A 16139-nucleotide genomic window follows, 5' to 3' on the forward strand; every position below is an offset into this window, starting at 1 on the left:
TGTCATGTATAAAAATATCTATTTCTACTGAGAGGTTATAATCCAGCAAAATATCTATTGATTCGAAGTGTGTGCTAGCAGTTAAAAAAGCAAACTGAATTTTAGGAATTATTAGGAAAAGGGTATAGAATAAAAAGGATAAAAGGGGTAAAAGTCATTATTCCACTGTATAAATCAGTGATTTGCATGTATCTCGAATACTGGGCGTTTCGCTTCTTATGTGTTTAAAAAAGTTGTAGGACTCAGAAGGTTTGTGGGATGATAAAGTGGATGATGCAAGGAAGGAATCAGGTTCAGTGTGAGCAATAGCCAGGTAAGAAATCTTCACTTTGGAAGAAGGATGACTGAAGGGAGTTGCGTTAGGTAACTGTAAAACTAAGAGGGTGTTGTGGGCTCATCCATGGCCACATGCTTTGAGGTGCTCCGGCATGACCTCGTGCACAGCCACAGATGCTTCGAGGTGTACCTGCTGCAGCACGGACTTGTCTTTGGGCCACAATCCCTTCAGAGGTACACCTGCTGCGGTAACCATGGCCACAGACGCTTCAAGACATACCTGCTCTGGCATGGGCTTATCCACGGCCACAGACACTTCGGGGTGTCCTGCTCCTGCATGGACTCATCCACAGGTCACAGTCCCTCCAACTCGAGTTCACGCTGGAGTTCCAGCCTGTCCAGTACAGCAGCACAAACAGCAGGGACGCCCTGGCCATCTGCCAGCCCAGGCACATGGCCGTTGTTGTTATCAAACCGTTCCCAGGCACAGCAGTGCAAGATGATAAGCAGTACAGCAAGCGGCAAAAGCAGCCACTAACGAGCGCTAGACTCCAATATACAGTAAGGCAAGCAAGCCCTGTAGCAAGCACAGAAGCCTGCCCACTAATAGCTAAACAGCAATAACAGCTATAAATTTAATCTAGCACATTCCCATCAAATCTGCCGTTATCTCGAACCCTTCGAGCCCCATGTTGGGTGCCAAAAAGGACTTCTGTGGTTTAACCCCAGCTGGCAGCTAAGCCCCACACAGCCGCTCGCTCACTCCCCCCCTGGTGGGATGGGGGAAGAGAATCAGAAGAGTAAAAGTGAGAAAATTCGTGAGTTGAGACAAAGACAGTTTAATAGGTAAAGCAAAAGCCACGCACGCAGGCAAAGCAAAACAAGGAATTCATTCACTACTTCCCATCAGCAGGCAGGTGTTCAGCCACCTCCAGGAAAGCAGGGCTCCATCACGTGTAACAGTTACTCGGGAAGACAAACGCCATCACTCCGAACGTCCCCCCTTTTTCCCCCACCTTTATACACTGAGCATGACGTCACATGGTACGGCACAGCCCTGTGGCCAGCCTGGGTCAGCTGTCCCGGCTGTGCCCCCTCCCAGCTTCTGGTGCACCGGGCAGAGCATGGGAAGCTGAAAAGTCCTTGACTGGTGTAAGCCCTACTTAGCAACAACTAAAACATGAGTGTGTTATCAACATTATTCTCATCCTAAATCCAAAACACAGCGCTACACCAGCTACTAAGAAGAAAATTAACTATCCCAGCTGAAACCAGGACAGAGGGACAGGGAACTAGGGAAAGACCACCGAAGAAACTAGCAGTAACCAAAAGCAGGTGCCTGAGGAATATAAATTTGCCGTGTTGTATTTGGCAGCTCTTTCCAGCTTTCCTGCAGCTCCCCAACAGTTGCAGCTCATGGATTTCCAAAGCTGGACATGGCTTACAGACGTTTAGTAACCCTCAGCACACTTAAAATAGCCTTTGGCCATGTGTTCCATGAGTCTGATGTCTGACATGGTTCCTCTGGTTCTGAACCTTGGTTTCTTCCTCCTGTTTCTTGTATGGGAAAGACCTACGTGCATTTTTATACATATTTCACAATATATATCAGTGGTTCATTCTAAAGTGTCAATGTGTAGCTCTGACACAGTGAAGAGGAGGACGTGGCATTACTATTATCGACAGGAATTAATCATCTGATCTTAAAAACTCATTGAAAATAGGGCAAAAGTGCACACGAAACTGTAAGAGTATGATGACAGCTGAATTGGCATCCATTGGTCATAGATAGTAATAGTAAATTGCTTAGCAAGTTCTTGGACAAAATGTAATTGGAGGTTGGGGGAATATTCAGGAAAAGATCATGTGCTTGTCCTGTTTGTTCACATACTCTTGCAGATAAGTTTCTGGGTTAAATTGACATATATCTGAGCTAGTATGGCCACTCTTGTATTAAAGTTAAATGTGGAGACAGTCTCTCCAGGGATGTGACTTTTAACTAAGGCTGTAGTTGCACAGCTTTTTATTGCCTGTACAGCCCATTTAAGAGTTTGACAACTTTTATTCTCCCACCTTTTTTTCCTGGTTACATCTTGTCCACAGCAACACAGTCTTAAGTTCGAAGGGGATGTGTCACCTGTGGATCCTTCTGACCAGCGATGCCCCACCGACGTGTTGTGATTGATTAGGTGAAGCCTAGTCTAAAAAGCTTGAGAATGGGATGAACTAATCTGATGTAGGTGAATAAAAAACACATCCATTAATTTGACTTAATGAACTTAACGATTTCCTCAGACTGGAGTATGAATGGGGTTTTTGGGCAGTAGTTCTGGTGACTTGCAAACAAGCCCTAGTCCTGAGTTACCACATCAGTATATCAACATCTTTGTGTCTTTGTGCATTCTCACTTTAAAAAACTGTGGGCTGTCTGCAAGCCATGCTGCTTTTTACTTCTTGCTCTTGTATGCTTAATGCACTGCCAGGTTTTTACTATCATGTCATTGAGCACCTTGCAGCTCCTAAGAGTGAGGCTCCCCAGGTTTCTTCTTTGTTTAAAGAGAGCACACATTTCATTTATAGTGAAAGCTAAGAGATTTCAGGGGGTTTCAGGTTAAAGTTGCAGGTAGTGCATGGCCATGTAGAGACCAACGAGCTAACTGGATCTGTGCCTTGCAGTGGATCTGTGCTGTGGGTTACTGATGCCCCTGCCGAGAAGCGGGGGAAGTCAAATCTGGACTGCTTCAATTAAGCTGCTGGCATTGGTGTCTGAGCTTGGATAGCAGAGAGATATATGAGCTGGCTTTATATTGCGCTTCATTCACCCGCCTATGAAGTCCTGCTGTACTTTTTTTTTTTTATTATTTTTTATTGTAATGTAGGTAAATCCTTAATTTAGCCAGTAGGCAATGCTGTAGACTGATCAATTCCTCATCCCTCTTAAGCAGCTGGGCAACTAATTGCAGTTTGAGCAGCACAGTGATACCTACCTGGCTGTTGGATTTGTAACATAGATAAAAATCTATGTAAAATCCTACACAGTTTACCAAGATCTACCTATCTAAATCCCACGTAGTTTACTAAGGCCACAAATGACAGAGAACATCCTTTGTTTTAGTGCAAGGCCTTGCAGGCAGAAAAGGAAAATCTGCTTTTATGACTCCAAAGCATTAATATTTGCTTACACATGAATGCCATCATCTGTCCCATCATCCTGTCTCTACTGTGGCTGCTAGTAGATTCTCAGTGGTGCAGGCTCATCGTTCCCAGGTACATTCTTGCAGATGCTGGTAGTCAGTAATGAAGGACTTCTGAAGCAGGCTACGCATCAGGACTGTCCCAGAGGCAGACCTGCTCCCCTCAAACCTGTGTCTGATTCCCTTCAGAGTCAGCTTCTGCTTTTGAGCCCCACAGCATCCTGCGAAAATGAATGCCTAATTCTTGTGCAGAGCTTTGCAGTTAAAACGCTGCAGTCAATAGATGTCAGTGAAGAACAAACATTTTTGTTCTTTTCAGAGGCAGCGCTGCTTCCCTTTTTGTTGGCAGAAAGCTTGCTAGATGGCTGCAGAACCCGCGCCAGAGCGGGCATATCTCTGGTGCCATGGGGTTGCGGTCATTTCCAAGACGGCTGTTTCTCCACTTAGCATTGGCCTGCGGGACCAGTTTGGAAAGAGGCTGAAAGGAGGCATGGCAATGTAATTTGTGACTTCATGTTTTTCTGTTGCTAGATTTTTCACTCGAGCAGCTGCTGGGTGCTCCTGCTCATTTGCTGTTGGGGCTGCAAGGTGCTGCCACTCCTCTCTGCTTGGCCAAGGAGAAGCGTCTTCCTCAGGAGCCCAGGAAGGGCAGTGTCTCACCATGCACACCCACCATCTTTCACTGTCCTTTCCTACAGTTTGTCCTCTGTGGTATGCAGGACAGGTAAACAGATTCAGGGAAAGGGGAGGACTGTCTCCTATCAAAGTTAATAAAGAAGTTGCTGCAGAATTGTGTCTCATGGTTGCTGGTCCATGGAAGGATGGTGAAGGAAGGTGGATTGTGGTCACCTGTGAGGCTAGAACTGATGAAAGTGATACGGCCACTCGGTCTTTTTCCCCCTCTCTGAACGTGGTCTTTCCACGATCGCCTTCGCTCCCACACTCAGCCCTTTCTGTCGGGCTTGATTCCTCCCATCCCATCCTCACTGGGTCTTTGCAGCAGGTGTGCCCTTTTGCTCTTCGTCTGTGATCTGTGACTGTCTTTCCTGTCTCATCGGCTGGTCATGAAGCAAGCCCCATGGAAATTCCTCCTGGTCCTCCACGTTTACTTTTCCAGCTGACTGATGGTTACAAGTAAACCCTTGTCTAGATCCCCTGAGCATCTCTGCTCTACTTAGACCAAGTGCAGAAACCCACCGATTGATCTTCCCTCAGTCTTCTATGTTTTCCTATGACTTCTGGCTTCAAAGATTACCAGAACTGGCTCAGATCCCTTCCCCCACCTGCTCTTCCCACCCTCACTTCTCCAGACTCACTTGCCTCTTCTACAAGACATTCCTGAAGCTATTCTGAGAGATTTTTTTCACCAGTCGTCATTTTCCTCCAAGAAACTGCTTTAGGCATCAAACTTCTTGGATCGGAATGTGACTTAAAGTCAGGTTGCCAGGATGTTTACCTGAGCACCTTTTCTTCTCTGAGAGCTACTTTAGAAGACAGTCATATGATGTTTTCAGGGAAAAAGTCCTTGAAGCAAGGCCTGGAATTCACATATTCCTCTCACAAGAGTTCTAGCTCTTCAGATGCTCTTGCTCTCTTTTTCATCTGACTCAAAGGCCAGGTAAGCCTGGGTAGCAAGGAAAGCAGGCTGACTTTAACAAGAGCGGGTAGAAGCCTCTTGTCTCAGCTGTGATAGCATAAATGTTTAATGCTCTCCTCCCTAATTAAAGGTCCCATAGACCTCCCTAAATCTTGAGAAGAACCTTTACTCAGGAAGGTGGAATATATTACCCAAACAGGAAAGCAGTATTGTAACCATTTACATGTAATAGATATTGTGCAGGGCTTTGTTTCTTCCAAACCTAGTATTGCTGTGGTTTATGTACATTTTGGACCAGTATTTTTATATCTTGTAGGGCTGAAATTTCTTTCTCTCCAAAAGTTTAAACCATCACAGAAAAAAAGAAATAAAAACAGAGAGAGGAAGAGACATTTTTACAATGTCTTACTGTGGAAGTTTTGAAATTTTTTTAACATCTCCATGACCTGCCAAAATGACTTGTGCAGCCAGATTGACAATTCTTTGAAAAAATTCAGTTTTAATCCCTCTTGGTGGTGGGGGATGCTACAGCCATAGAAAGGGGAGGGGGACTGGCAGCACGGTGGGGAGAGCAAGAGAAAAGAGGATGAAAGAAATGGTAGGTGTGGCAACTGCTGGGAGACCCTGGTTGCCAGTAGCTACCATCACATACCCCTGTCCTGTAGGAACAGTGCCCAGCCTAGCTTTCTGGACGTCTGACATAGCCCAGTTTTGCTACACTGTCCGCAGCTGCACTGGGCTGTGCCAGTGCCTAGGATGGACCTGCTACCCTGTAGTTTTACTAGCAGAGGCTGCTTTCTTTCTCAGGGTGTTGCTCACTGCCAACCAGTCGCTGCACTCTACCTCAGGTGTGGCTGCGTTGCATAAACCTTAAGTAAAGCTATATTTGGAGGTTAATGTGAGTACAAAGAGTCACTGAGAGGAACTTTATTTTGAAGGTCCATTTAACTCTGCAATGCAGTGCTAGAGGTCAGACAGCTGGCAAAACACTTGCTGCCTTATATTCTAATGCTATCCCTTCAGCCAGTTCAGGACTGTATGCTTTAACGCCCTCATTGATCCACATGGCATGTCCTCACCCAGTCCCTTCACACACAGCTTCATATTGCGAATATACGTATAAATGCTGCTTGCAGCATTCTTCTTAATGCAGTTAACAAAGTCACTTGCAAACTTTGTTTGCCCAAGGACCCTTTGGCTTTTTTCCATACTCAAAGGGCTAGAAAAAATAAGTCTTTAAGTAAAATGTTCAAGCATCATCATGAGCTGATCTCTTGCCATTTATTGATAGTGGAAGAATGACACCGGAAAGGAGGGCAACTGTGGTTCATGGCATTTTAGAGGGAGAGAGAGTGAGTTTCATGTCAGAAGAGCAAAGCAACACAAACAAACTTCTGGTTTCCAAACGGGTCGTTTGCATAAAACAACGCTCAGGGCAGCATCTCCCTTAAATTCTGTTGAATTGGGAAATGGCAAGGGACTGCTATTGAACAGGCTTTTCTCTCACTGATCTCTTCAGCATGTAACTTCTCTATCATTTGTGCAGATGCAAAATCAGTAGGTATTGACGTCAGCTTGCACAAGCGAGGTATGAAATGAAAGGGCTGTGTGGCAAGTGTGAAATGTGTGGCTAGAGAGCATTAATGTCCACTGTAAATAAGGCCATACCTCAGCTCTTCAGAAACAACATACCCGGAGGATAAGCTTGCCTTATAGACGTGTACCTTCAGAGCACACAGGAGTCAAAGCAGAGTAATCGTGCTTGTCTGCATGAGTTTCTTTTTGATCAGCTTTTCCTATGTTTTATTCTGCCTGCTGATGCCTTGGAATTATATGGTTAGGGAGAACTAGTTTGGGGAGGAGAGTCCTTAAACCCAAATTGAAGGTGAGGACAGAAAACACATCGTGGAATAAATCAGAAGAAAAATCTTCACTGGGTTCCTAGAACAGTCCCTCGGATGCGAACACAGACAGCTGATTCTTGGAAATCTGTCTTATCAGGGCAGGGTAAATAAATAAGTCGTGTTAAACTGTCTCTGAGTAGCGTTTTGTTTGCCACAGTGGAACTGTTGAATTCTATTGCACAAGGACCGTGAAGTAAAATGATTCTCATCAAAACACTTGAAACAAGAACTTTGCAGGAAGAAAGTCAAATGGAAAAAAAACACATTTATAGTTCCTCAGCATATGGTGCAGAAATTTACATGGATTTATATCAGTTGCATTTAAAACACAAACAGTGTACAGTACCTAATCCAGAAACATTACATCAAAGAACTACATATTGTAAAAAAAAAAGATATTTTATAAACAAACTTCACTCCAGATCTTCAAATGTACAGCTGCAGTTTTGAACTTCAGTATCAATAACAAAGTCTGATAAGATAGACACTTTCCAAATCATGGTAGATCAGGGAGGGAGGGAGTCTGGGGTCAAATCTTTGGTCATTTTCTTATGATGTGTTTTTAGACTTTTTATATTTTCAGATCTAAGAAGTCCATTTGTATCCCTCTAGAGCAAAAAATAAATAAATTATAAAGTAGATTTAGTTGCAGGAAAATGGGTCTGACACCTGATTCTGTAAAACCATATACATGTGCCCGCTGAAAACTGAGTTCAGCTCTGGCATTGTGTCAGAATTTTCCTGTCCTCAAAATTTCATATTTACAATCCTTTCTATTAGGAGGATTACAAACTGAATGGGAGCCCCCGCTGAGAATTTCTCACCACTTGCTCTATCAGTGTTTGTTGATAACTGGGTATTGTTCTTCACACGGAGTCAAAATTCGTAGATGAGACTTTTTGCCATTTTGCTGAGTTTCATTTTTGCATTAAACATCTCCTCAAACCTTTGATTCTGTTTTGGAGTGAAATGGTTCTTCCAATCACCAACAGCACCTAGGAGAGCAGGAGCAGAAAAAGAACAGTGAGGCTAGCAATATATAGTGCAGAAAATGATTTAAAGGCAGCCCAGTTTTGTTAATCTTGCAGTTGGCACAAATTCTTGATATATTATTAACCATAGTCTCTGCGGTAGGTCATGATCATGAGATTGTGTTATTGGTCTGGTGAGACTCTGATGGAAGCAGCTGGATCGCTGTCCATAAAGGGTGTTAAACCCTCAGCCTCAGGCTAGGTTCCTGGCTGAAAACCCATCTCATCCTAGTCAACACCCAAAACTCATCAAATGAGTGGTGCCCCAAAAGCAGCCATATTGCTCCATTGACTAAAGACAACTCCTAAAAAAGGAGCCCAGAGTGACCTGATAGATGAATCCCACCCTCACACCCACTCCTAATCTCTAGGGCTTTCTATGGATGAGATGTCCCACTACTTAACTGGGCAGTTAACTACTTCTGGGTGACCATGCAGACTCGTGTTCAGTAAAGTGTTTCCACTGTTACCCAGTTTGAGCGAGCAGGACATTGTTTTTTAAACGGACATATTTTAATGAGACGACGCTTACAGTTTTCCCTCATGTGCATCCTTTAAAGACCCTGCATCCCAAAACTGCTGACTAGAACAGCATTCCAGACAGCAAGGACAAGAGAGCCTGAAGAGTCATATATATATATATATATATATGTATTATATATATATGTGTATATATATATAAAAAAATATCTTCTGTAAACTGGCTGAAACTGGCTAATACCCTGGGATTTGCATAGGAGCTGCTTGGAATTGAAACTGTTGGGATTTTTCAAATTTTTCAATGTAGCTTTGCTAAAGTTCACTGGCTTAGAAAAGTGTATCTGAGCTTTTTGTTTGTTTGCTTGCTTTTTACTGACAAATTGTATTTTGGCATTTGCTTCAGCTCATTGGTAAAAATATTCCAGATTAGCAAAATGTACCATTTCCCTATTTATAAATGAAAACAAGTTTTTCTTAATTGAAACAACTCATAGTTTTAAACTGTCCATTATTGTTAGAAAATTAACTAAGTAACAATAATCGAAATCCATCTAAACACATGATGGTTTTGATTGATGACTTCTCCAAATCCGAGCAAGCTTCTGAAGCGTCAATAGCAAGAAAACAGCTTCTGCAGGTATTTTTAAGTCACATCTGAGCTAAGCACTGTGGAAGATTTTACCACCTATTCCAGCTTGGCCAAGGTCTGAAGGCTACCTGTGAGGCCATCAGTTGATCGAGTCATCCATTCTTTCATTGTTGTCATTGTCAGCATATTCCTTTTTCAGGAACATTTCAATAAGATAAGAGGTGGTACGGAGGATAAAGGCTATGAGCAGTCTCCTTTGCAAGGAATGTGTCTCGCTCTTTCTCATTCTACTAAACTAAGCGACCTTCGCACGTGATATCAGAGGGGACATGTTGTAAAAGAGCGAGGTGGTCAACTTTTAGATAAAAAAAGACAGATAAAGAGTAATGCTTCGTGAACCTTTCCTTTTAGCTGAAAAGCTCACATGGAGCAAGGGTGGTCAGACTGTTGTTCAGACTCCTCCGTGCTTCTCTAGTTTAAGCCTGCATTTGCAACCAGAGAACTTAGAAAGAAAGTGATTTTTAAGGCGGCTTCGAATTGAAGAATCCTGTCCCTGCTTCCCGGGGCTGACCCAAAACGTCGCTACAGTCTGGGAAAGACCTGGACTGCAGCCTCTGGCTGGATTCCCACTCCTTCTGCTGTGTTCAGCCCAGCCCAGGGAACTTACCTTTTCGGAAAATGAGCTTCCTGTTGGATGTCAGTGCACAAACGGTGTGACTGGAATCGCTGTTTTCCTTTTCTGTGTCGTTTTTCATCTCTGAGAACGACGACTTCTTGCAGATGTCTTCGATATCAGTATTACTGACTTTTAAATCCAGGAACAGACTAATTTCCTTTACAATCTTAGGGAGATCCTGACGTACAAGAAAAATAAAGCTTTTATATTTCTGAGCTGATTATCAGCCTTGTAGTTGATATGAAAACGATCCTTTTTGTTACACACCAAGTTTATCACACATTTATTGCTTTCAAGCAAAGCTAAACATGTCATTGGCCTGTGTAGATGACAGGTACGGTAAACCTGATTCCCCTCTTACCCATACTCACAGAAATGAGTAAATGCTGAGTATGTGATACCAAATACAGTTACATTGCAATTTTACTCCCAGTTCAGGCAAAGTGTTCCCCGTCTCTCAGAATTATTTCACTGGGAATAGAGAAATAATCAAAGCTCTGCTTCTGTGTAAGTAGCTTATTTCATTGGAGGTGCTGTATCTAGAGAACCAACAAGTGACTCAGGATCCAAAATGGTTTGTTTATATTCCTCGTAGTGTTTTGGTTTGGTTTTGGTTTTGTTTTTTTTCAAAAAAAATAAACAAAACTATTTTAATGGAAACACTAGAAAGTGTTTTCTCTTCACCCAAAAATTAATTCTCTGAAAGATAAGGTATGTTGGTATTTGACTTTTTTTTTAAGAATAGCAAAGCAGTTTCTGCATAATAATTTCCTTTCATCAAAACTTTTTTCCTACCCCCTCCAGCCTCTAATTTTCTTGTTTATTGGGAGCACAAGTCCCACTGACCATGAGTAGTTCTGTTGTCTTACATCACTTTTTGAAAATTTCAGCTGAAATGTCAGGCATAGCAGGTTAATGTGTCGCCCTCGACAGATGTCCTTGGTTGGTCTTTCCATAGGACCAAAAATGAGGAACTTACTTAAAATTCTTCCTGTAGGCTGGGGAAAATAACGTAATATGTGTCCCACTCCTACCTCTATGAAATGCAACTCTCACAGGATTTGATATTTATATAACTCGTGCAATCAGAATTAGTTCACTAATATAAAGTTCTATGCAAATATAAAATATGCCCAAAGACATGCATTCACATTTTTCTCCTTTCCCCTTTTCCATGATAATTTGCTCTTTGATATTTTAATGATGTTAATTTACAAGTAATGCATTCTGAAATAAGAGCTGAGAGCATATTTACCTTCTTCATGTCTTCATAGAACAAAAACAGGATGTTTTTGTCATTTTCATGTTCTTCCCAACTTAGGAAATGATCAAACCAGGATCCACAGACAACTGAAAAAGAAACCCATATAAAAGAGATTCATATAAACTTCATTCATAAATAACTCTGCACCTTGCACATTTAGGGGAATGATCCCTTCCTTCTTAGCATGTACCCTCTATTCCTCTAAAACGGATTCAATTCTTTTTGTGAAGTGACTTAATCTTACGATCCAGAGAGGTTACCATTCTCATTGGTATTTGGTTTTGTATCAGAGATGCAGATGCTATTCTGAGATATAATTCTGTAGTGGAAACAGGCTCTAAATCTCAAGAAAGGCCAGTAGTGAAGGAAAATGTACTGGCCTAACAAGATCTGAGCATCTCAGCAAATGTCTGCATGTCGGTGGTCACAGCTAGAAATAGGATCACTTTACTAGGAAATGAAATAAGGAGTCTGTTAAATGGAGCACACTATTGTTAGCTGTATTTTGTCCCAGCAGAGAGAAATCTGTATTATTTTTAAAAGTCAAAGAAGAATTATGTAAACAAGTTATTATGCAAATACATCATTCAGCCAATGACATAGATAACTTATGGTTTTATAGTTGACTCACAGTACTTGTTTTGTCTGAATGCTCCTTTTGCTGAACCATGAGAGGAGAGCTACATTTCAGCTTTCTTTTAAAAAAGAAAATTCTGGCCCTTCTGGTTGAAGGACAAGATGGACTGAATTGAAAAATGTGTTGAAAGACTCCTGTAGGGCGATGAGAAGAGGCTTGGACAGAGCAATCACAGCCCGCATTCTCCAGAACTGCGACTTTTCACTATAACTGCTACCAGAAAACTATAATATTGCAATCGGCATAATTTTGGTTGCAAACCTTGAGATGTAATTAAGTATTTTGCTGAATGCTCCAGTCTATAGCCACCTCCTGCACGTAAAGCACTGTGTAACTGCAAGGCATGTGTGCTCCACAGTGTGCAATTAAACCCTGCACTCCTGGTCAACCACACTGGAGACACGGCCAACGATAGCATAGAATAGCCGTGTTGGCTTCAGGGGTACAGCATACAGTCTTGGAGACTCCAGGGACAGCTTCACAGTTGTCTCTGTGTGTCCTCACCCTTGTTCTGAACTGAGATTAACTCTGCAAGAGTACTACAGGATCTGAATCAAGCAGCACAGCCTTCATATGTTTCTAGTAGGAGCAAAAATGACAAACTCTCTCTCAGGATCACTTCTTACATAAATTTCTATTGTAACCAACATAGTTATCTTTTTATGCCATGCATAAGCACACAGAAAATAGAAGGTGGCTACTAATTTATAGAAAAATGGGAGATGCTTTTAAAATTTAATATAATCCTATTTTCTTTTTTTCACTATTGTATGTTCAGAGTTGATACTAAACAAGCCGGTATCCTGCAAATCACCGAAGCACATGCTTTAGGGCTGCTCTGAACTAGGAACACAAGATCTGAGCCAAAGCCCACACAAGCCAGTAGACAAATTGACTTCTGGATCTTTGATATAAGCCCATGATGATTGCAATGGCACTTTTCTTTCAAAGTTTTCAAGCTGATCTATCATTGTTGCTGTTATTGTCACTTATGGTTGTATAGCAGGAACACATGTCCTCAAAGGAGCAATAAAACACTAAAAATGGAAGCGGATAACTGGAACATGATCCTATTGTCAGCTTCTATGCCACCACTGCCACTCATAAAAATCTCCCTCTTGTCCTTGGTCTTTGGACCCCGCTACTAAGACAACACATCAGGCAGAGTGTGTGCAGGAGGGCTTTATGAAAGCATCTAGACTCCCTTTGAAGGGCCACCCAAGGCTGTCTTTAAGACAGGAGAAGACATTACGCCTGCAAGCATAGCTCGCTGCAGCCTGGGGATGGTGTCCCCATGTGCACCATTGCCTGCACTTCAGCATGGCAGTGAGCCACACAGAGCTGGCTGAGCACCTTCAAAGAGAGCGCCTGCCCCACTGGCCTGCTTGCCGAGGACAGGAGCTGGCTGCGGTGCGCCCAGCTGCCCTTACGCCTGCTTAGACATGCCTCCTCTATCAAAGTTTAAACATGAATTCTTGGTGGGAAGCAGTCTGTAGTTGTGGTTCGCAAGACAAGGATGGAAATGTTCTAACACAGGCAAATCCACATCAGAATCAACAAATTGTCAGGGGTTTCAAAGTGTTTGTGGGAAGAAATTAAATCAGTAACTTGTCTGTGAGAATATGTTTTTTAACAGCTATGTCAAAGAACAGCAAGAACCTGCAAAGAGCAGTTGTGCTGAAATAATGCAGCCGCTTATCAAAATGTCTCCTTGCAGGGCTGAAGATAGCATCCTGTTATTTGCTCTTGTTTAGTTTGGCATTAGAATTTATCCTGAAAAAAAACCCCAACCAAAGCCATATGAATAAGGAGTGCAATAAGGAGTTTTCACACAGCTCACATTTCTTAACTGTTTCTGTGCATAATAAGCTAATGTAAACTGCAAGGAGAAAACATCATAACATTTATCCTTACCATCTCCTTTTAAGAACAAGTCAAAGAAAGCAGTCCAGGTGTCAACAGTGGGAAGGTTTGGATTATCTCTGTAGTAATGATACATGGAAACTGCGGTATCTTTTGGATTTCTGCTGATGTAGATCATCTGTAAATGAAGATGATATGGTTATTAATGATTATATTCTTCCTTTATTTTACAGGAGCTCTGTGCGTAAAGGTAGCCTTTTCACAGGCAGTTTGCAGTGTCAAAACTCTTTCCTTTAGGATTCCTCCATTGGTGACCATGCCATTAAGATAGAAATGTATTTGTCCCTGCTTAGGCAGAAGTCAGTAGTGGTTAGTACACAATTCCATGTGGACAGAGGTGTGTTTCCTGCAGCTGAGTAATGTTTATGTTTTATGAAAGAGGCTGTGTTCATTTTAAATCATAAGTCAGTATACCATCTCATAAATCTAACGTATGAAACCATTTACTAATTGACATTCACAGGACAGCTGCAAAGCATAAATTTTGGCCTTTCATTCAAATTAGCTTTGTCCCAAAAGTCTGGATCTGAGTAATCCTGAAATTTTGGACTTCTAACCTAAAATCTGAGGCCCAGAGCTGATTTTTTAAAGACCTCCTGCATTAGCATGGGAGGAACCCAAAACTGTGATCTGAATCCACCTCCCACATTTCAATTCGTCTCTGTTTGCCCAATAATTCTTTGGGTCTTTGCAAAACTTCAGTAGGACGGACAGAGTCCCTTCACCCCCAGAACAGCCTATACATACCCAAGATAACTAGTTTCTAAGCTAGTGCTCCAGCCACTAGGAAATGGGGCCATGAGAACAGCCCCCCCATCCCTAATAATATATTTCTGATTGAAAGATGTTGATGTTGTATTTCGTGTGGTGCCTTGTATACAAATCACCCAGTGGGAGCAGTGGGGCAGGAGCAGAATCCAGTCCCTAGCCCAAGTCTCTGCTCATGCTGCCTTCGACTGCTGGTCAGCTGTCTCCCCAAAATTCACAGCAAACCACCTCTGGAAACTGTAAATCATTTAAAAATTATTAAGGATCAACAAGGCAAAATAGATTCCTAGTAGACACTTAACATATCTTACAGCTTTTATATCTTTTGGCCTTACCTTGCATTTTTTGTTCTTAAAATTTGGAGGTAACATGTTGTAGTCTAAGTGTGTTGGGATGATTCTCTTTGATGAGAGTTTATTCAGTTCCTCCAGTCTGGATACGTCTCCGTATTCAATGGGAGATGTTAGTGTAATCTGAGTATCGTAAAGCTTTGTTATAACCCCTGCAAGCCAGTGAGTACCTGCAGAAAAGTAATTTTAAGGGAAAAAAAAAGAAAAAAAAGAAGATTTGTTACTGAGAAAATATGTGAAACGTGTTTTTCATACAGAAACAACTTGCTAGTGCACAAGTGATACTTCTGATCCCCCAGATTCAAGAAACTTTACATAACTGAATAATCCCATTGGCTCCAAATGTGTAAATACTGGAAAAATTAGGGCTGTAGCTGAAGTACAAAGTAACTCTGTGAGAAGTGTTAATATTGGCACCAAAACAATCTCATGAGACAAACTGCTTGTCAGTCGAGAGGCGGTTATATTATTTTTATCATTAATTTTAAAGTAACCTGTGTTTTTTTTTTTCCTTATAGTAACCTGAGTCTGTATCTTTGGGTAGTACTGATTGAGCTGCTTCTTTAGTGTGTGCTTCTGTGTGCGAGTGAGGCAGCAGGAGAGGGAATAAGAAATTAATAAATCTACAGCCAAGAACCATACAAATAACTTAATACAACTCTTGACTTGCTCATAAATGAATGTAGAAAGTCCTCAGAAAAATCCTTCAAGTACAGTTTTTGCTCACAAGAAATAAATATTTATTTGCTTTCCATTATGAAAACACCTGAGATTATTTTCAATTAAATAATCAAAATTTAGACAAATGACCCATATTTACTGACAGAATAATATATTCACATACTGAAACATCCTTCCCTGTTTCTTGTACACACACATTTCCCAAGTAGTTTAAGCAGAGAACATGAAACAAACAATTGAGACTTCTTGCAATTAACATCTGAAAGTAGACCTTACCAGATTTGGGATAGGAAACCAAAAGGACATCATCTTCTCTAGCATCAAAAGTATCCAAGGATTTTAAAAGTTCTGGAGAAGACCTGGTGGTAAAGGGAATCCCCTTAAAAATGTGAATGAGTTCCGTCTCACCAGGGCTGGACATGTTTGCCTAAGTCTTGGATTCCTGCAAATCAGATAACGGTGAAATGACAAGAGGATTTAAGAGTCACTTCTAAGTCAGATGGTTTGAAGTGACAAATTGAGACCAAGCAATACAAACTTCATGCTTATATACTCTGCTACACACCATGGAGTCCTGTCAGATATTGATTTTTCCAGGTAGTTGATAAAGGCAACTGAAATATTAGAGGTAACTTGATAAATAACTGAAACGCACAGTCATGAAAAATGCATGTCATTTGTCATTTATTAGCTCTCCAGATAAAGTAATGAGGTGATAGCCAAAATGTATTAATTAAGGAAAATTACAAGAATGAACATTACATCTTGC

General features: G+C 41.6%; 1 protein-coding gene across 1 annotated transcript; it reads right to left on the reverse strand.

The window, feature by feature from the left end:
• Positions 1-7847: 7847 nt before the first annotated feature.
• On the reverse strand, positions 7848-15791 carry LOC309588820 (sulfotransferase 6B1-like; the record flags this gene model as incomplete). Its single annotated transcript, XM_082308504.1, has 6 exons — positions 7848-7966; positions 9739-9925; positions 11003-11097; positions 13563-13689; positions 14675-14859; positions 15647-15791. 6 exons carry the CDS (start codon positions 15789-15791, stop codon positions 7848-7850), a joined length of 858 nt encoding a protein of 285 aa, XP_082164630.1.
• Positions 15792-16139: the final 348 nt, after the last annotated feature.

This window comes from Platalea leucorodia (genome assembly GCF_965183815.1).
Source record: "Platalea leucorodia genome assembly, chromosome: 4".
In the NCBI taxonomy this organism is placed as follows: Eukaryota; Metazoa; Chordata; class Aves; order Pelecaniformes; family Threskiornithidae; genus Platalea; species Platalea leucorodia.